We start from the raw sequence: 22,216 nt of genomic DNA on the forward strand, positions 1-22,216 counted from the left end.
GGAGGGCACTTATTGGGATGAGCACTGGGTGTTGTATGTAAACCAATTTGACAATAAATTATATTAAAAAAATAAACCATGTTTACCTGTCACTATCACTGAGAATCCATAGATATTTTCAAGCTCCTACATGTGTAGAGAACTTTACAAGGAGTAATGGGGAGGAATGAATCAGAGAGAAGTCCATGACTTTATTTATTTATGCATTTTTGAGAGAGAGACAGAGAGAGAGAGTGAGCAAGCATGAGCGTGCACAAGTGAGCAGGAGAGGGGCAGAGAGAGAGGGAGAGAATCCCAAGCAGGCTCTATGTTGACAGCATAGAGCCTGATGTGGGGCTTGATCTCACAAACCATGAGATCATGACCTGAGCTGAAATCAAGAACCAGGTGCTGAACTGACTGAGCCACCCAGGCACCCCAGAAGTCCATGACTTTAGACTGACCACCTCAACTTCTAGGATCAGTTTCCTAAAACCCAGCAAGGCTTGACTGGTCACAACATGGAATGCTAACATCTTCCTATGCTGTGTATCTGGATGAACAAGTGGCTAGGGGTGGGACTGTAGCAATAGCAATAACTACCTCCACTGCAGCAGAAAATACCTCAATAATCCAGCATGGAGCTGGACATTAGACACATATTTAGGGTACCAACATACCATAAAACTTAAGTTGCACAGTTTTTGATTTGAGCTTACATTTCCTTTTAGGCTTGCAATCTTTGGGTTAAAATGTGCCTTTTCCCCCCGCCTGGAATATGGGAATACCACCCAGGTTGTCCCAGGGATTAAATGAAGCAATAATAGCCTGTGGAAACTCTCCCCCCTTGGGGCCTGCTACAGAGATGGAGCCAGTAGGTGACAGATTTGGTAACAGTGTTAGTAGTTACTAGTGTCTGAAATTACAGAAAAACTTTCATTCTTAAGCAACTTTATACAACACCTTTTCTGGAGTTACAAGACAACTACATGTTAAATGTATTATAACTAAGTCATTAGCAAATAGCAGAAAACTTTGCAACCTTCTCTAACTTTAACTAGAGAACAATTACCTTAAAATCAGAATACAAAATAAAACCATCTAAACCATTTCTACGGAATGATGGGACTTAATGCCGCAGAGAGAGTAGGTGGAGTTTAATTTAATGCTCTAATTCAGCTCTCTGGGCTTTTGTAAGGAATACCTACAGGGTATCATTTTCATCACTAAGTGTGTCAGATTATCAGATGCCATATTTATGTACTGATTTCCATTTTCCTTTCATAGTTTGGTTATTCTTTTATGTTTAGTAGTCAAATAAAACAATGATATGCTAAAAAGAAGCCTCTGTGAGGTGAATGACAATTTAATTTTTCCCCAATGTTGGCTGGTTGCACAAGAAAAAAAGAACTGGGGAAAGTTGACAGGATCTTTAGTTGACTAGATTTATTTCCCAGAAGTTTCGGGGTGTGTTAATTGTAACATTTTGGTTAATGAAAAATATTGTGAAAGAATGCTGATAATGGGTGATAAATGGGCTTTTGAACAAATACGATGGTAAAATGTTATTTTTAAAACATTGGGAGGTAATCATCAGAATTCTTTTGCTGCTTGGACCATTCTAGTGAGTAAACTGGGCTTGCCAGAAAGGACAATAGTTCTTTTGCATCCCCAAGCTACCATCATCATCATGATTGTTTATGGTGTTACTCCAGCTTCTATTTAATTTAAATATGGTCCTTGTTCTAAAGAAAACTTAACATGGTAAACTGCTAAAAAGGCAGGAAGATATAGAAACATTAAAGTATCAGGAGGAGCAAACTGACTATATGAGACTAAGAATTACACTAATGGTTCTTATCGATCAATTCTTTTATTTAAGTGAAATATACACATGGAAAAGTGCACAGATAATAAATGTACAACTCAATGAATGATCCCAAAGTGACTGTAATCACCACCTGGACCAAGAATAGAAGCTTCCCTCACTCCTTCTCCTGATCATTACACTTCCTGCTCCCCAAAGGTAGCCCAGATGGTAACTTCTAACACTACCAACTAGTTGGCCTATGTTTAAATCTTTTCTGAATGGAATCCAACATGTATTCTTTAGGTGTCTAGTTTCTTTCCCTGAATATTACACATTTGTGAGAGTAAATAGTATTCCATTGTGTAAATATATTACAAATTGCTTATGCCTTCTACTATCAAAGGGGATTGGGTTGTAAACAATTTGGAGCTATCATGAATGTGCTAATGTTGAGAGAAAAGACTTTTCCCTTCCAACTTTGGTCTGGGGGTTGAACTGCAAATGAACTGACAATAGCCAGGTGAGCAGGAAAAAAGACAAAGTTCATTTCCATGTGCACACGGGAGTTGCTCATAATAAATAACTCACTGAATAGCCAGAGATAAAAGTTTATATGCCAACTTACCAAAGGGGGTGGGTTTAATGGGCAAAGTATGGAAGGCTCTGTCTGGCTTTTTATGCTAATAGGAATGGGCATTCGGTCTTCAAGGCAGCCGAATGGCAGCTGTATTTTCTGGAGGCTTGCTTTAGTGAGAGAAAGGGAGTAGAGATAGGATTTCTTTCTGCATCCTCTGCTTTCACTGTAAAATAATCCTTATATCAACTCTATAGGTCTGAGTGGGTCCCCACAGTTTACATGTTTTTGGGTGCACATATGTATGCATTCTACTGGCCATACCTCTAGAAGGGTAACTTTTGGGGAAAAAGGTATGGTTATGTTCAGCTTATGTAGATGCTACCAAACAGTTTTCCAAAGTAGTTGTATCAATTTATTCCCTCACCAGCAGGGTGTGAGAGTTCTAGGTCCTCCAGATCCTCACCAAAATTATTGATATTCTGTATTTTAGCCATTGTGATAAGGTATAGTAGAATCAGTGTTCTTTTAATTTGCATTTCTCTGATTTTTAAAATGGCTGTATATACTTTCATGTTTACTGGTCATTTGGATACCTTCTTTTGTGAAATGTCTGTTCAAGCCTTTTGGACATTTTTGTTTTCTTTGGAGTGCCTCTTTTTTCTCACTGATTTGGGGTTCTTCATATATTCTAGACTTATATCTATCCTGGAACCTTTCCTGTGTTGCAAATATCTTCTTCCACTCTTGTGACATGACTTTTTACCTTGTTGAGTAGTGTTCTTTATTAAGTTCCTAATTTTAATATAGTCCAATTATCAATACTTTCCTTTATAGTTACTGAAATTTGAGACCTACCTTAAGACCATGAAGTTATTCTTTGAAATTGCTTTCTAGAATTTTACTGCTCAATATGGTAGTCACCAGTCACAAGTGGCTACACAGCACTTGAAATGGATCTAATCTGAATTGAGATGGGCAGTAAATAGAAAACACACACTGGATATCAAGCACTTAATATGACAAAAAGAATGTAAAGTATCTCATTAATACAATGTTTTATCCTGATTACGGAGGGACCAACAACCAACCAGAATGACATAAAGACTCCTTTAAGCTGTAAACATTTGGGCAAATAGCACACATAAAGAAATCTCATCTGAACTTCCTTTATCTGACTAAAGCAGAGCTTTTCAAGAATCAGCTGCTGTTAATCCCCCTATTCTGGGGAAGTCTTCAGTCAGGGAGGTGACTGACCTTTAGCAACTGGACATTCCAAGAAATTGCGTAAACAAGCCTTATCAGAACCTTCCATCCTTTCCCACTGAAGCCCCAACCCCTCCCTGACCCCATTTATTAAGCTGATGTATAAAACTTTACCCTTGGCTGTTTGGGGGTGTGGGGTGTCTCCTTATAGAATGCTTCCACATGCATGCATATAAAACTTTTCTCCAGTTAACAGGCTGTCAATAAATTCACAACCCTCACTTCCCACCAGTCACTCAAACCTAAGTTAGTAGAGAAAAATGCCTTCCTCCCCCAAGTGACATCTGAAATTATAGTATTTTGGATATACTGGGTTATAATGTAACCAAATTAATTTTACCTTTTAATTCTTAAATCTTCCTAGAAAACGTTAAACATGTGGCTCACATTCTATTTCAATTGGACAACAGTTCTAGTTGATGTTTTATTCCTCTAGATGTGATTCTTTTGCCTCTGGCAGGCAATGAGCGTAAGGTCAGAGGGCTATCGGCAATTAAGATGATTCAAAATAAATGTGTCTTGAGGCGTGTGGGTGGCTTAGTAGGTTAAGCCTCTGACTCTTGGTTTTGGCTCAGATAGTGTTCTCACAGTTAGTGAGATCCAGCCCTTCACTGGGCTCTGTGCTGACAACACAGGGCCTGCTTTGGATTCTTTCTCTCTTTCTGCCCCTGCCTCGCATGCACTCTCGATCACGTTCAAAAATAAATAAACTTAAAAAAAAAAAATGTGTCTTGAATTCTCCAGAAAGCTGGTCTATATCTGCTTAACTCATTTACCTGAAGTAAATCATTTACCTGAAGCACTCTGGGGTTTACTCTGGCCCTTCTCTTCAAAGATCCAGAAACTCCAAAGTTTTCCCCTTAAGCCGATGAGGCTGCTGGAGGCTATTCTTGGCTCCTCAGCCTCTCAGCTTCTGCTTTCTGAAGTGGAATTTGTCCTGAGAAAAGTGCAAGGGCAGGCAGGCTGCCTCTCCTGCTTCCCTTCTCTTCTGGAGCAAGGCCCCATAAATTCTCACTACCCTGGAAGCTCTCCAATGGCTTTAATCAGATGATTCTAATATTTTGTCTGGCATTTCTGGTTGTTCTCAGAGGGAAGTTCAGTGTGAAACAACCAAGTCTGCCATTGCCAGAGGCAGAACTCCTATTAATTAATTAAAAAGTATGTCATGCATGTTATTTAATGTTGTAGGATTTTAATCATGGTTGATGTGGAGAATTGAGTTCAGAGTTCTGAAGAAGGAACAGTCCTAATTTCACTTCAGTCAAGTAAGGTTTTACAGAAGAGCAGGGATGACTTTTAGAGTAGGAGATACAGCAAGGTGGTAGTTCCAGGGTTAGGGAGTGTCATGTAGGGCTGCGAATAGATTCTATTTGATAACCTCACTGACTAAATGAATAATAGAAATTCTAGTTCAAAGAAGACACATGGATTATAAATCTCATGCTAATTCTTATTGGTAGTATCGCCTGGAGTATGTTATAGATAAGGATTTTAAGTTTGTAGTGGTGCTCAGTGGGCAAGAGGATTGCAGTCCACTGGCAATGTCTACATTGGACAAAGGACAGGGGATAGCTGCACATGAGTGTGAATCATAATATTCCAGAAATCATATGCTATGATTGAATGATCATGCATCACAAGTATACTCTGGAATAGTTTGTAAATTAAAATAATTTAGATTCATTATGTAAAGTTTCTGAATACGCCACACCAAAATATGCAGCTTTGGCAAATTGATTGTTTTGAAGACACTTGAGAAAGAGTAGATTCAGGAAGGGCTCCCTGACCTTCCCCTTTCTACCTAAAAGGAAGGGCATAAAATTTCCCAGGAGCAAGATGCCCTTTCTAGTACAAGGTACAGTTCAATCACCAGACACACCAATGACAGGAATCTACAGAACAAACCTTATTAACACAACCCTCATCTTCCAGTAGTTTCCATTCAGCTATGACCTATCTAAGGTTATAATGAAGGTCATGCAGAAACAGCATGCTTTGCACATTTATGGAAAACACTGGGCCCAGAGAGAGAATAGTTTGGGTGACAGAACTGAGATTCAGAATGATCTTGATAGTCAAGAATATTGGTTCAGATACCAGTATTTATTCCACAGCTATCTACCAAGATCCATTCTGTGTCAGATCCTGGCACAATTTTTTTTTTTTTTTTGTAGGGTTCTTGCCCTTTAGAGCTTATAGTATGGAGGGTGAGACCAACATCAATCAGATAATCACACAGAAATGAATAAACACTGTGAAGTTAAATGGTGCTATGAGAACACATGAATAGGGACTTGGGAGTTCCCTATGGGAAGTGGTACTTGAGAGGAAATCTAATGGATGAATAGGTATTAACCAGGCAAGGTGGAAGGCAGGGTAGGGGAAAACATTCTAGGATGCAGCAGCAATGTGAAAAGGCCCTGAGGTAGGCAGGTTTGAGAAGAGGAAAGGAGGCCAATGTAGTTAAAGCACAAATCTCCAGAGGGCAAATGATGTAAAATAAGGTTGGCCCAGTAGGCATGCACCAAGTCACCTGACCTTGCAGACCACTGAAAGATTTTGGTCTTTATCCTATGACCAATGAGAAGCCATTGAAGGGTTTTAATAGGGGAGTGTCACAGTCAGATCTGTGTTTAGAAAAGGTTGCTCTGTAGGGAATGGGTATGGGTTGTGGTGGAAAAGCACATGTGAATATATAGAGATAACAATATATAGCTTATACATTATAAGGTTATAGCAATGGTCCAGGAGAAAGAGTGATAGGTGACCGAAAAGCCAAAGATAAGCCATTAGTGGGGTATGGATAGTAATAAAAAAATGAATGTGATTCGAGCCACACTGGTACATACTATGTCCTGGTCAAAGGTCTAACTGTAGTCTGAACTGTCATATTAGCCTGTTCAATTTAGAGAATCCCAATCTGATAAACTCAAAGGTGTCCAAAGGAATATCAGGACTATATCAGGACCGGAAATGGCAAAGAAGACTTGAAGCTGGAGAAATGAGAGATTGAAGGAGAAAACGGAACATCCAAAAAGCAATATTCAAAATTCAAGGGGTATTATGTGAAAGTGTGATGACTCAAATTATTGTTCTGGAAAGAGAACTAGGACCCAGAGGGAGAAGCTATAGGGAACCCATGTCAGCTCAGTATAAGGGCTGGTTCAGTAATGGAAGGAGCTGCCTTATGCTGCACTGAGCCTGCCTCCCTGGTGAAGACGTGCAGAGGAAATTTTTGAAGAGACACTGGGTTAAATCATCCTTGTAATCTCTTCAAACTCTCTAGGATTCCCACATTCTCTCAGAGTGTGAGCTTTTTTTTTTGAAAATTTTACATTCCTAATATTCCTATCAACACCCCTACCATCACTATCATCCCTTTTTACCATTTAATGAAAACACACATACCAGGCCCTGTGCAGAACACTTTCACATACATTTCATTTAATCTTTATAATAACACTGTAAGGTAGGTAGTAAAATCCAACCCCTATTTTTTAGATAATTTAATTGAGGCTTAGAGAAGTAATTTCACAAGAATACAAATCTAGCATTTTTATTCCAGAGACAGTGCTTTTAACCAATGCACCACATCACTTCCTAAAACCACTTATTCTACTATATGCCAATGAATCCCATACTGACCTCAACAATTTTAACCAATTCTTAAACCTTCAAATGTGAAAGTATATGAAGCACCATATTTCCTATGACAAAATATATTCAATGTCAAAGCTAGTAATTGTGTCAGATAGAATAAGGCTGTTATCCTTGGTAACAAACAACCCCCAAATCTCAGTGGCTTAAAAACAACAAAGGTTTGTTTCTTGCTCATGCCAAGTGTCCATAAACAGATGAGCAGGGGAACTGTTTATCAAAGTCATTCAGCGACCAGGCTGACATGAATAACCACCATCTTGAATGTTGCTGGTAAGTGTCAGAGGGAAAAAGAACTCCTCAGGATCTTACACCTACAATAAAATATTCCAGCCAGGCAACCATATGGGCCATTTTGTCCACCATGCATTGGTTAGAACTGTTTGGTTAGTTGGCTCCATTCCAAACCAAGTGGACTTGAAATACAGTCCAACAATGTGCTTGGCCCTGGGAGATGGGGCAATAGCTGGCAAAGTGTGTTAGTCACTGATGCAGACAGTAAACATGCAAACTGCCTTTGTCTCATACATTTCAGAGTTTCTACCAAGAAGAATATTGACTATCTCTCTACATTGGCTTGATTACTTACTCCAGGTTGAGAGTATTAATATATTAGAAGAGGGGAAATGTACAAAACATGCTGAATTCTGGTAGAAGTCTTCACTGTATATGTAAAACATAATTCAAACCATAATCATGTCTGGGATTCAAGCCCTTGGCATGCCATGTTAGTATGCTCATTTTTGTACTTGGGTTAGATACAAGTGCTTGGGCAGAAAATGTAATAGTTTATTTACTCTCTTACAAGTTTCACTGTACCTAACTATGTCAAGCCATCACTGGTGAACTGAGAGAAGATAAGAAGCAGTTCAAGCCTGACATTAGGTTTTGAATATTAAGATGTTAGAATAAAAATCATTTAAACGCATTATAGATATGTTATTCTGAAAATTCTTGGCCATGCCGGTCCATCATTGTCATATTAACTAAACGTGTGCTCCTCAGGTCCCAATTTGATTTATATAAAAATGCAAATCTCTTAAAAATGTTTTGCTTTCTGGTAAATATCTATAATAATATAAAATAAAACAAATAACTCATCTTATTTTTTGCTATGACTCGGAGTATTCAATTTAAATCTGAACAACTTTTACCCGCTATCTGTAAGCCCTCTGTGATCTCAACTACAGAACTAAAAACCTGCAAAGAAAATATGAAGACAAATCAGTGGCATCTATGAAGCATTTCACTGGAAACGGTTGTTAAGGAGATAACAATTTCTTGTTGTAAGTGATTCAAATGCCCAAAGAAAAAAGTAAGAGTGGTGTTTGTGTACTTAAAAACGTAATTAAAATTTGTATTACAAATGCTAGTTTAGGAAAGAACTGGTTTTAAAAGGCAATTTCCTGTAAGGTCATTGCCGTGATATTTCAGATGGTACCTTTTTCTAATTTTGAAAGCTACATATTTTAATAGAGAATGGTCCAAAATGTTCTTAAGGTCAAACTGGAAATATGTTGATGATTTAAAAATGCAAGCAAAGTGCTTTATTATATTATACTACCAGAGTGTTATTGTAGTTTAAAAATATCATTAAATCAGCACAAACCCGCACTTATCATTTCCTGCACATTTTTCACACTGAGCTGCCTTCTGACTATGAGTAATCTGTTAATCTGCTCTTCGCCTCACAATCCGTCAAAGTGACAGATTCATTCCCTTCTCTAATACATAATATCTTCATTTACTGTATGCCTTACTGCGACTTGCTTTTTTGCTAGCACTGAAATTTAGAAAATCACAAGCAAATTTAGAGCATGTCACATGGGTGGTTGTTCTTGTTTGTTTCCCATTTCTTCCATTACTCCAACAGGAGAAACTACAACTTTTCTGGACTCTTAATGGGAGTTAATAGTGTTTCCAAAATGAAGGCAATCTCAGGTTTCAATAAAAATGTTAAAGAGGTCAGATGAGGGCAAATGGTAAACACAAGGTAAGCGTATCCTTCGCCACATGAAAACACTGACCATAGTGGAATTTTCTTCCAGTGCTAGTGGACAACAAATAGATTTTCACCTTTGAGCCTCACCCCTAGGCGTAAAGAAAAAAATATATATCATTTAAAAAAAAAAAAAAAAAAAGAAAGAAACTGACATTCATTTAGTAGTTAAGGGATGAATTTCTCCCTGCAAAAGACAGGCCTTCATTAGCATAAACACCAGCATTTACTTGAAGGCCACATTGTGATTTTATTTAAGCTGAAACCTTCACTTTTTATCATGACGTTGACTGACCTCAGACCAGGCCAGATCTCAGGTTTCTTGCTCATTGCTATTTTGATAATACAAACGGTTCTGCTGTTTCAAAACTGTTCCCTATTAATTCAACAAAATAATGCTATGCTCCCCTTTTCCCTTGCTTTGGTTCAGTTGCGTATTACTCTATAAATTCTGCAAATAGAGTGACTTAAGGACTGAAAAATAGGCGAACATGTAAAATTCCAGCTAGTTTCATCTTTAAATAAGAGATAAAGTACATCCTCTACAAATCACCCTTCGGCTTCACTTGTTACTGATACAAGCATTCACACACTAAAACAAAGGTCACTACTGTTAACCTCAAAAGTCAAAAGGAAGGAAGATGTTTACAGCAAAATATGAGCAGTAGCCTTCTAATAGGTTCTGTTTCATCACAGACATAATTTTTTTTCCATGCGTTTTCATCCAACACCCAACAGCACTTTCTTGTCCTGAGCACCAAATTGCATCTGATTTGTCTTAATGGATGGCAAGGGAGCGAAAGGCTTTTAAAAATCAATGGACAAGAAAGAGTCAATAGAACAATAATGTTAGTGTTAATTCAATCAAATCAGCTGAACGTTGTTTGCCTTTTCTCCTTTAAGTCATTTTGAACGGGACGGACGTTTGACTCATGTGGTATTTATCATACTGAGTGAGTTTTTATGTGGTAATGAACAGCAAAATATGAAGCTGTAAACTCGGGTAAACATAATATATTGTTAGAGTGAAAATGTGTGTGTTTTAACATTAATCAATTTCAAAGTGTAATGTTTTTCATTAACAAGTGAAACAAAATAATTACTGGGAAGAAATAGAACCCACTGCCAACAAAAACAGTTTTGTGAGTAGGTGCAGGTTTGGAAGAGCTGTGACTTCTCCGTGAAAGGCTAGGGGCTCACCCCCACACATAAAACATTCACACCCCCGCCTCGAGGACATGCAGCGCTGGGGGGCCATGACTTCATGGAGGGCACGAGAAAATTGCCTCTCCAAGGCACTGTGCACATAGTAGGTGCACGTGAATGTTGCTAAAGGTCTGAACTGCGCATGCTTTCAGTCCTCTCCTACTGTAGTAGGGTTCCTTGTTTAAATAACAAGGAGAGTATTCTGCACTGGGTTGCAAGATGAATGATGAGACAGTGAGTCTATGGATGTGACGGTCTATGGCCATTTAACCATAATTACGGTCTTCCATTTCTTCGGTTCATGTCATTACCCTGGACCTCAGCCTACAATCCCCTCCCTTCCCCCTCGGACAGAAGAGAGGTGAATGTTATAAACTGGAATTAGTACTTCGACTTTTTAAAGGTGCTCATTACTCTAGAAGGAAAAGCTGAATCTTTTAATTAAAAGTTGAAACGGTAACATGTTAGAATGGTAAATAATTGCTTTGGTAATTACCTTCTTTACATTGGACCCTGGGCCAAAGGTAATCTGAGTTCATCATCAGGATGGATAACAGTGACTGGGGAGGCCTGGGTGACCGAAGGAGTTCTTCATTCCGCTAGTTAAAAATGCTAAGAGTCTTCAGGGATCCATCACTTCAGGATTAATTTGGGGAGGTGAGGGGTAGAAGATGCAATCTGTTGTTCTAGACTCTTATGGAAATGGGTTTCTTGAGTTTGCAATTTTGGAAAATACGACAATTACTAAAATGCTGATGAGTATTTCCCCAGCCCTCATGGCTTAAGATTCTCTCATGGAGTACAAGTGAACTCAGGTTGAAATGCCAAGTCCCGTGGGCCCAAGAGAGATCTGGTCTGAGAGCAGGCAGACATTTCAACTGAGAAACTGAAGAATGGGGTCGGCAGATGCCCAGGCAGGCAGGGCCAGAATGAGCAAGCAGAGCCAAGTGAAGAAAGAGAAGTATTGTTCAGGTGTGCAGGGGTGCCAGCCAGTTAGGGCCTGGGACAGGGTGATGGGAGCAGGTGTGCAATCTGAGCTAACAGGCTCTGGTGGGATAATAATGGTCAAAGCCAGACTCAAAGTGGGTTGGGCATGTGCCAAGGGAGGAGGAAGGAGAAGTGATGGGGCAGTGGACCACCAGCTGCCCAGCTCTGTTAGTGAACTGCTGGAACCCAATGGGAAGGGTGTCCCCGAAGTTGTGCCTAGGAGTGATGCTAGGGGCAGAGAGGTCAAAGGCGAGAAACAAGATGATTCTCAAGGGATTTGGCTTACTATCAGTGCCTTTAGCTGGACTGTTCTCCAGGGTAGGGCCACTCTGAGCTAGGCCTTTGCTGTAGACCAAGGAGGGCAGGGGCCCAGCTGGGTCTCTTTGTATCATGTGGTTTTTTTTTTTAAATTTTTATTTATTTTTGAGAGAGAGAGAGAGATTGAGAGACAGCAAGAGTAGAGGAGGGGCAGAGAGAGATGGAGACACAGAATCTGAAGCAGACTCCAGGCTCTGAGCTGTCAGCACAGAGCCTGATGCGGGGCTTGAACTCACAAACCTGTGAGATCATGACCTGAGCCGAAGTCAGTTGCTCAACTGACTGAGCCACCCAAGCGCCCCTGTATCATGTTTTTAAAGTCTGTTGTAAAGCTTCAACCAGTGGTCTGAAAACCTCTTGGGGAGCTGGAAGGGCAGGAGTCCCTTGAATTTAAAGGGCACAAGCTCCATAAGCTCAAGTCCTCTCTCTGTTTCTCTATGTACCTTTTGCTTCTTTTCCACATACGTGTCTAGATTCAGTTAGCCTGGTGAGGATTAGGCACATCTTCTGCAGCAGGGGCAACCCAAGCACATTTCTGGCAAGTGGCACCTGGCTCCACAAAATCTATATTTGTGTAGGCAAATACAGATGAGCAATTTCCAATAAGAACACAGAAAAAAACACAGGAGTTCAATTTCAGAAAACTGTCTCTGTTGAAAGGTTTAAAATGATACTTTATTGGAGACTTTAGATTATGGCTATCTTCTAAGGGCTCATCTAAAACAATTTCATGAGATTTCATTTGCTACATGTAGGAACAGGGCCAGGTCCCACTGGCCCTCAAGGGAGGAAAGTATGTAGGTGTTTCTTTCTGGGTTCCAGCTAGTAGTTCAATCCATGGTGAGGCAGCTGGTGTAGGGAGATGGGGAAATTCATTCTTGTGAGATTCAATACATATTTCTTGAGCGTCTCCTCTGTGCTTGGCACTGTTTGACGAGCCAGGGATATAGTGAGCAGGAGAGATAAAGTCCCCAGACCCAAGCAGTTTACATTCCAGTGTATTCTGGAGGTGTGTGTGTGTGTGTGTGTGTGTGTGTGTGTGTGTGTGTGTAGACAACAGGCAAACAAGCAAGAAGATACCAGGTGGTGAGGAGCACTGTGGTAAAAACAAAAACAAAAAAGATGATGTCATGAGGCTGACAGGACAGGGGCTATTTTAGGTTGGCTGCTAAGGAAGGACCTCTCTGAGGTGACGGCATTTAGATAGAGCCCTGAATGACAGAAGGAAGATGCTATCTAGGGTCTTTTCTAGCGTAAGGGAACTCCAAGCAGAGGGGCCATCTCATGCAAATCTCTTCAAGTGAAAGCAAGCCTGGAGTGTCCAGGAAAAAGGGACATGGCCATGGTGTTTGATACACAGTGAACATGGTTCACAGGGGTATGAGACATGGTCTGGGTGGTGGGCACTGAGGGTGGGGAGCACGATCTGATCCTAAGAGCAGTGGGCAACGTTTGGAAAGTTTTGCATGAGGCCATGCTTGGCTCAAGTTTAGATGTGATGCCACTATTCTGGCTGCTGAGTGGGGACAGAGTGTAGGGGCTGAAGGAGCACAGAAAGCCAGGTGGGAAGCCATGGCATTTGTCCAGGTAAGGGGTGAGGGCAATGGGGGCTGGGATTGCAGCAGTGGAGAGAGCAGCTGGATCTGGTGTCGCTTCTGTGGAGGGATCACCAGGAAACCTGCTGGGGAAGGACATGGAGTGGGTCAGGGTGAGGAAGCAGGGAGCACTCTTGGCTTCTGCCTTGAGTAAAAGGGGGATGATGGTGCATTTTCTGAGATGGGGAAGGAAAAAAAAAAGATGTGTAGAGGGAGAGAAAACCAATGCTTGGATTCGAGGTATGTGCTAGAGATCCAAGAGGATATCTGTCAAGTTGGCAGCTTGGATAGATGAATCTGGAATACACGGGAGGGTCAGGGCTGGACATATAACTTTCAGAGTCATTAGAATATGGAAGGCATTGGAAGCTATTATTAAATAGCTTGTATAAATAATACCTAGTATACCACATATTAAAGATTAGGGCCTTTCTAATGGTTATCAGTGTCTAGGGATCTCTGGTCAGCAGGGAGTGGAACACGCATGGAAATTAGATTTAAACTCTATCCAAACAAGAACCTCTCCTAAAAACACAGTGTTATCCTGCTTATGAATAAAGTAATACCACTGTCATCCTATTTTCAGGAGAGGAAAGGGTAATTCTTGCCAAGATGTAGGGAAAAAATTTGACATTTAACTTGTTAACATTCAGGATGAAGATTTTCATTTCTCAGTGTTATCTGGGCATACTTCTACTCTGCTTCCCTCAGCTCAAATCCTGATGGAGCTCCTACCCAAGCCAGTCCGGCTGAAGAGCACCAGGAGAGAGAACATGATGCCATCCTGCCCTCAGGGAATTTGGAGCTCCAACAGCAATGACGGTCAAGGAGCTTCAACCAGTCTGGGGGCTCTGAGGACCCAGAATCTTTGTCCTCAGATGAGCGGGTGTGAATTTCTGGGGATGGGGGTATGAAATGAGAGTCGCTGATATGGACAGGTTTTCTGAAGCTAACAAGAGAAAGGATGCAACTAAAAACTGGTGCCTTTGGTTTTATCCATAGATCCTTAAGATGTAATGCAAAAATGCAGATAATCGAAAACAACGGTTAACACAACTAGTTTAGAGAAACTGCACAGCTAATCAGGAAATCCTTTGTTGTGCTTTGGTCTGAAGGAGAAACATTTGCTAAAAATCCGACTTACTTGTTTTAAAATGATTCAAACTTAATCATTTGAGGAGAAACATGGCATGCAAGTTCTGTATTTAATTTTATTTATTTATACATTTTCTCTCTTTTGTGTTGGTGGGGAAAAAAGGCTTAAGCAACAGAGTAGCATATCAGACGTGAGTCCTGACAACTGGAGAGAAAAGAAAAATGAAGCCACTGCGATCGGTCCAGAGTAGTACTTGTAGGTTACGATGACAGGCCAGCTTGCCTCAGTCAGGCTGGCTGAGCCAGCGTGAACTGTGGTCAGTGGTTATTAATCATTTGTCAAAGTCCGCAGGGCTTTATCATCTAATTATAGTTATAAGTATGTTTATATTACACAAACATGTGGCAAAGCTGCAAAGGATTCAAGCCTTAACACAATCGGCAGTGACATTAAAAAAAAAAAAAAACTACAGATAGGTGATAAATCATAAAGCAAACACTTCAGAAAACCATGCCATTCATTACTGTTTGGGCATTCAGGAATTATTTTCTAAACTGTTTATTTTTATAAACATTGAGAACCTTACAGAGCCTTTGACTACCTTCCCTCCTCCCCCTAATTTTCCAATGAGTTGTAAACATACCAAGTATAATCATCATTTGAAATGAAAGACTGGTTATCGACTCCATCCACATGAACAGACAACCAGAATATAATCACAGCTTATTTTATAAAACCCATTTCTGAACAAAAATATCTCAAACTGTTCTGAAGAATCTACATAAACACATAAATGGATGTGCCTAAGGGACAGCTGTAAACCCCACAAACCAATAGATGGCATTTTACAATAAATGACTTAAGGCTGCAAACAGCATTCGTTTGGTAGCAGGTAAGTTTACATGCTAGGAAACATTTCTCAACATGAATGAACTGTGAAATTGTTTCCTCCTACCCAACACGCCTCTAAACTGTATTGGATTATGTTAGCTATGTCTGCACCTTGTCATAGAGGCTGTCACAGTCTCAAACGGCAGTGTGGGTGGACACTGGGGGCGAGGGCCCCAGAATCTGAGATGCTGCCTTTAGGAAAATCTAGACACAAGGGGATAGGATGAGGTGAACCATGTGTATTTCAATTCCCAGACTGTGAATTTCTCAGGAAATGATTACCATTGTATCCCACTCCATCCAATGTCAAGCATTGCCCTGTGAGTGCAAGTAGATTCTTATACTCTGAGGAAAACAATCTATGAATATATGTAGTGTTTTAGCTATTGGCATCCTAGAGTCAACTCTTCAAAACCCAAATTTGTCTGCTTTGTGGACTGCATGCTATCTTTAACCTTAATCAGAAGCACATAAAACTAAGAAGGTAGTTATGTTGCAGAGATAAGAATCTTCCCAGAGCAAAATGTAAATGAAAGACTTTGGAGATATTGATCGTTCTGTTACATTAATTAAGCTAATTGGAAACTGACTCTCTAAATATATGTATGTGCGCGGGTACGAGTATGGGTATGAGAATGAGTGTGGGTACAAATCTTAGGTTCTTAGGTCTCTGGAGTAGCTGCAGACAGGTCACTGAAGCTGGTGTGGCCACTTCCCGTCCCACAGGGCACCCGCATGCTTTCTCGATGCACCTGCATCCATATATGTCCCCTTCCCCATCATGTTTGCATTACTCTGACCACAACTGCACTTAATTCAGGAAATGAAGAGACTACTTGCCTCTTGTGTGTTGTTTAGAGCCTTTGCAGGCAGAACTTTCAATCTGGGATTCAGGTTAGATGCTTGTTTATCCAAGGGGCAGACTTGGAAACTTGTCTTTTCATTTCTTACATTTTTTTTCCATCTTCATTATCAGTATCATTTAAATTTAAAGTTTAATTTTAAAGTTTTGTGTTTAGGGTCCAGGTGTGAGATCTATTTGTAAGAAATGTAGCAAATACAAACCTTAAAAGAATCATAGTTTTCTATTTTAAGTTAAATTACATGCATTACAGGATTCAATTTATCCCATTTTTATATGATCATCTATGCTGACCTTATAATTTTATCATTGTCTTTATTTATGGTCCAATAATGTCTTTCTGCCAATTCTTCCAAGCTGATGGATTTATGGAGCCAAGAGCCAAACCATGTAATCTGCAAGTTTTTTGAACAACTAAACAATAATTTTCTAGAAAACTGTTGGATAACCTGCTGGCAAATGGGGTTGGCAGCATTTTACTTTTTGCTTTGGATTTTGGCTTTTTATTTTATTATGTAAAAATGTAAATTAATTTTTCCTAAATGAATGAACATTTAATTGGCTAAATAAAATATGATGTATGTTAGGTTGGTGAATTTTCCTATATTTATCTTTGGGAATCAAATATTAAAAGAGATGTTTAAGGTTATATATTACTACATCTAAACACTAATTAATCCAACATTATGAGATGTATTTTCTATATAGGGCAGTGTCCCTCTGATGGTAGAACTGGGTTTCTTACATAAAGTCTATAATGAATCTCATCAAAGCCACAGAATCAGGAACCTGGAAGTGACCTAAGAGAGCATGTAACTCAAATCCTTTCTTTTAAATACGTGTTCATATTATTGGTGAGGTCTGAGCGGGTTGGGAGGCTTGTCTGAGATCATATGCTGGGTTAATAGCAGATTTAGGATGAGAGTTAGGTCCTCCTTCTCCTTTTATGGAAACAAAAGCCTCCACTTTCTAACACACCTTCGTCTCACTTTTCATTTGTTCAGATTTATAAATTCTGACTACTTATAATTTGGATTAACATTGGATTTCCAGTTACCTTAAAAGTTTACTCATACACAGATAAAATGTTTATGAGCTGAAGGATTGTAAGAGACATTTTACATGTCAAGAGCCAACTGATCTTCAGAATGTTAAAACATCTTTTTATATACACTGAAATTATGACCTCAATTTTGAATTCTGTATTATATCTACTTATGATAGTGGCAATTCCCCCTACTAGATAACATGAGAGAATGACCAGATCATGTGTATAGACCAGCAACACTGAGAAGTGATTACTAATGAAGAACATTTACTCTGCCTATGTCATAATATTCTGGGCCCCATTAAAAGTCCTATAAACCATGTAGGTGGTCTCCTGTCAGTTTTACATGGCTTGGTTGGCTGTTCATTGCTGATTGGACCAACAGTGGATACTTGGCCCAAGCTAGGCCAATCACATTCTCTCTCCTGGAAAGTAGGAATTGTCAGGCTGGGCATGTACTTTGAACTGTACTTTGAACTGTAATACATAAACTCAAGAGCTGTCAGACAGCCCTATGTGACTGGAAACAGAGAAAGCTGGTGCTTTGAGACCAGAATGGAACAGACAGGAAGAAGCAAGCAGAGATGGAGTGAGGAAATGCCTGGCTGCCTCTCAGTGTTCCAGCAACATACCCTTCCTGAGGCCTGGCTGCCCTTGGGTTCCAGGAGACAGCCCTGTAGTCTTACTTGAAAAATCCTCCCTTTCTGTCTTTGTCTCTCTTTTAATACTAGCTAAGTTGTTTTTGATATGTTCAACCAATGAGTCTTAATTCAGATACTCTGAAATAAACTTTACACTTTAGAGCCAGAGCTACCGTACTATCACTGGTGTTTTGGTCCATTCCATGGCGATGGGACCTCTTACAGTATAGGTGAGAGGGCTTGATAATGAGATTCGTTATAATAACCAAGATCCTGTGGGTAGAGCTCAAGATAGACTGACTTTCAATAAATCCCTAATATTTAATAAATAGTGATAAAGTGATAAGGATTTGTACTGATAAATTTTTAGTTTAGAAAATCACTTAATACTACATATATTTCAAAACACAAATTCAGATTTGCTTGCTTTAGTGAGCCTAAAATAATAGGTTTTGAGAAAGAGAGAGAGAGATGTGCATGTGTGAGCATGAGCGGGGAAGAGGGGCAGAGAGAGAGAGAGGGAGACAGAGAGGATACTAAGTAGGCTCAACGATATCACCTCAGAATCTGCCGTGGGGCTTGACCCCACCAACCATGAGATCATGACATAAGCGGAGCTCAAGAATTGGACGTTCAACCAACGGAGATACCAGATGCCCCAATAATGAGGTTTTTCTATATTGACAAATGATGCATAATGTCAATGACATTTTTGAAATAATGAAATAGTTTTGAGATTATTAGCTTTTGAAATTTGAAAACAAGAGAATGGCCTTTGAACTGATATAAGCTATCTTGATAAATTTAAAGGGACGAGATAGTACAAAAAAATTCATGCGTAAAATGTACTAAACATTACATACCAATTAAAATCAAGTATCTATGCAAATAGAATAATATGAAATAAATTAACACTTAAAGAGAGTTCACTGTGTGCCGAAAACTGTGCTATGAATTTTTCATGTATTCGTTCATATGATTATCCCAAGAGTATGGGGTAATTATTATGCCTGGGTGACCTTGAGTTAAATGGCTTGCTCAAAAATCTTACAGCTAGTAAAAGACAGAGGTGTCACTTAAACCCAGGTAGACTGTTAACCATCACACCACATTCTCAATAACAAAAAGTAGATTGAACTTAGACTCCTAAGGAAAAGAAATTTGGAAGTTCTTTGGAAGTTTTGGAAAACAATTTTGGGAAAACAAGAAAAATGCACAATCTTTAAAAAACATTTTTTTAGTGTTTACTTATTTTTGAGAGAGAGAGAGAGAGAGAGAGAGAGAACAAGCAGGGGAGGGGCAGAGAGAGAGGGAGACCCATAATTTGAAGCAGGCTCCAGGCTCTGACCTATCAGCACAGAGTCTGATGTGGGGGTGGAATCCATGAGCTGTAAGATCATGACCTGAGCTGAAGTCGGATGCCGAACCGACTGAGCCACACAGGCACCCTGCACAATCTTTTAAATAATTTTTTTAAAGGACACTTAGCTTATTAATGATTCTTACCGGGGATTAGAAGGAGAAGGTGGATTCATTTCTTGCTGATAATGATGACCCTGGTTGACGGGCTGTAAAAGAAAAACATTTGTGAGGTGCTAATCAGTGTTGTGTTCTTTACATATACTTTCACATGCACTCTCAGTGCTGTCATTTTTTCCTGAGGGACGATCTGCAAGGAGGGTCTGTTTATTTTACAGAAGACTCAAAGGCTGTTTTGGGAGATCCAGCAAATAACACGGTGGTACACATGAGAAAAACACATGTTATTTTAATGGCCAGTCACTGCACTAGATCGCATCTATGGTGTAAAATTCACACATGGAATCTTCCTCCCTGTGGAATTTTTACGCTGTTAACATTCATTGATATTTCCAGCTACAGTAAAATAGAAGATATTTCATGGAGCTAATGTTGCACAGCAAGTATCAGCAATAACTCAGAGACCCAGAGATAGGGAATATATATTTATATCTCAATGTTAGCAAGTTTGCAAGGATAGCCTGAATGTTCACTAATGGAATTACACACGTAAATCTTAGGTCAAGGTGGTCATTTTCCCCAAGTGCATAATAAAACCTCAAGCACTAATCAGTAAAGTGGAAAAAAAAAACCCCAAAAAACAAAACAGTGCCAATACCTAAGAAAAATATGAAATCTCAACTTTTCCCTCCACAAGAAACATTTAAGTTACTATTTCAAAGCACCACTAAACTACCACATCCCCAAATAAGCCTTAAACTTTTGCCTCCAATGGAATTTGATGTTTTTCCTTGGTTCTATAAAGGGAGACAATTCCACTTTATCTCTTTTTGAACATCAGCTTGCAGTATTTTTCTCATGTGGTTAACAACCATGTAATTCTAATACAAAAAACATTTTTTAACATTCTCATTTTATTACAAGCTGGAATTTGGTATATATTTTTGAATTGCATTTAGAGGATCTCCATTACTTCCTTACCCAACAGCGTTGGTGTTAAGCCTTTTTCACCCATAATGTGGCCCCACAGGGCTGACTCCAACTGAGGGAAACAGTATGACAATGGTGCCTGTACATACAGAGCACATATTCCTTATTTTCCACATACTTCTTATTTTAACGGGTCCTAAAATATTAAAGATGTGGGTCATGGGAATTCTTTGGAGTAAACTGTCTCCCTCTATAAATAATCTCTTGGAAGTGTTCCTTTAATTTAAATCAAACACCCTGTCTGATAATCACAGTCACTTAGCCTGACTCTCTGTGATGCACCATGAATTTAAATGCACTCAGATACTTTGGTAATTGAACCGATATCAATGCATCACCATCTCAGTAATAAGAAACAACAGCTGGGAAAACAGTGGAAGGAAAAACATGTCATAAGACATATTTGATCTCACTGGAGAAATAAGACTTCCAGCAATTTGCAAGTGAAATTTAGTTTTATGATTTAGGCTTTATTATTTCACAGCAGAGGAAGGAATTAGCAAGCAAAGGGCCTAACGGGTTCTCTAGAGCATCTCACATGGTTGCAGAAATACTCTTGATAATCTGTTCATTGGTATTCGTCCAGTATTTCAGCTGTACTCGGCCTCCAGTGAATGGGCCTCCCCTGATTCACTTCCAGAGGCCTTTCCATAACTCTCTAAGTACCACAGTGCTGATATTCAGCAAATTTCCAGCTTCTCAATTTTATACCATTAATTCTATTTACACCTGTCTCCAACCCCCTTATTCCAAATGACTTACTCCACCCTCTGGAGAATAGAAACGGCTACAGAATCCTATCTTGTTTGTGACTTAGCTCTCACTTAAGACTACACAGACTGACCCTTTCCACATCTGCTCCTGTCTATATAAAAAAACTGATCCAGTGATACAAGGAGTGAAAAAGAACACAGTCAACAAAAGATTCCCATGAATAGTGGTTTCTTAGTGTTAGAAAACAAACAAACAAAATAACCAGTGGAAATGTTTTGAAGTAGTAAAGATTGCTGATGGGAATGGACAGAAAGGTAAAGGAAAAAAATTCAGTTAAAATAATTGTAGGGTGATGGAACTCGGTCTGAATACCTGATTCCTTAATTTAACTTTTAGTATTGAAAGCGAATTACCAAGTTGTCACCCCTAGATATTTTATTCAATAACCAACTTCAATTTAGTGATGGCATATCATGGCAGAGCATTCTGACTTACACACATAACTGCTATAAACTGACTTCTACACCCCCAGCGCTAGTGACTCCGTCTGGGAAGGAAGCACGTTTTGTTTTGGGGTGGGTCCCAAAACCAGGTGGCCTCAATTTCCTTTCTCTGTACATGTCTCCCTATTGCATGATCAGACTCAGGGACTGGAAGGGATCATGGCAATGATGCAGCTAAAAAGCCCCTCCAAGATATTTCAATTCCCGTAACTTCGCTTTGATGCTTTGAAAGGGCAGCGCTTTCACTAGCGTGAGGTCTTTTTGTTTTCCTAGATCCAAATCAGAATGAATGAGAATGTGCCTAATGGTTTCTAAAAGCTCTCTGAATGTGATGGGGTGGGGATGGGGGAAGTGTGATGGGCTGTCTGAAGCCACATGTCTCCATCCACAAATGGAAATAGGTATGTTTCGATACATATGCAGCAGTAAACCTATTTGCACTATTTCTAGGTAGGTAATATTCTATGAAAGCACAGGTTAAAAAAATAAAATTGGTTTTTTGGCTTTGGAATTCAGCCATATTCAGGCTATTAACACCATAAGAAGCAGCAAAAGAATAGCAACCAATACCTACCAATAACTATGACAATAAGAACAGCAC

The 22,216-nt window shown here is 39.5% G+C and overlaps 1 protein-coding gene across 20 annotated transcripts in view; it reads right to left on the bottom strand.

Annotated features, from left to right (window-relative positions):
- CFAP20DC (CFAP20 domain containing) overlaps positions 1-22,216 on the bottom strand; it is a 246,747-nt gene that overhangs the window by 41,808 nt on the left and 182,723 nt on the right. For 15 of the 20 annotated variants that reach the window (XM_045051768.1, XM_019823570.3, XM_045051774.1 and 12 more), the window contains 2 exons: positions 19,436-19,497; positions 12,450-12,892 (listed from right to left, as the gene is read on the bottom strand). In XM_045051768.1, the coding sequence (XP_044907703.1) occupies positions 12,619-12,892; positions 19,436-19,497 (336 nt within the window). In that variant the 3' untranslated portion in view covers positions 12,450-12,618. Of the gene's footprint in view, positions 1-12,449; positions 12,893-19,435; positions 19,498-22,216 lie in introns of those variants that run through there. The other 5 variants (XM_045051767.1, XM_011279970.4, XM_023249889.2 and 2 more) reach the window with 1 other exon arrangement.

This window comes from Felis catus, chromosome A2, assembly GCF_018350175.1.
Source record: "Felis catus isolate Fca126 chromosome A2, F.catus_Fca126_mat1.0, whole genome shotgun sequence".
NCBI lineage: Eukaryota > Metazoa > Chordata > Mammalia > Carnivora > Felidae > Felis > Felis catus.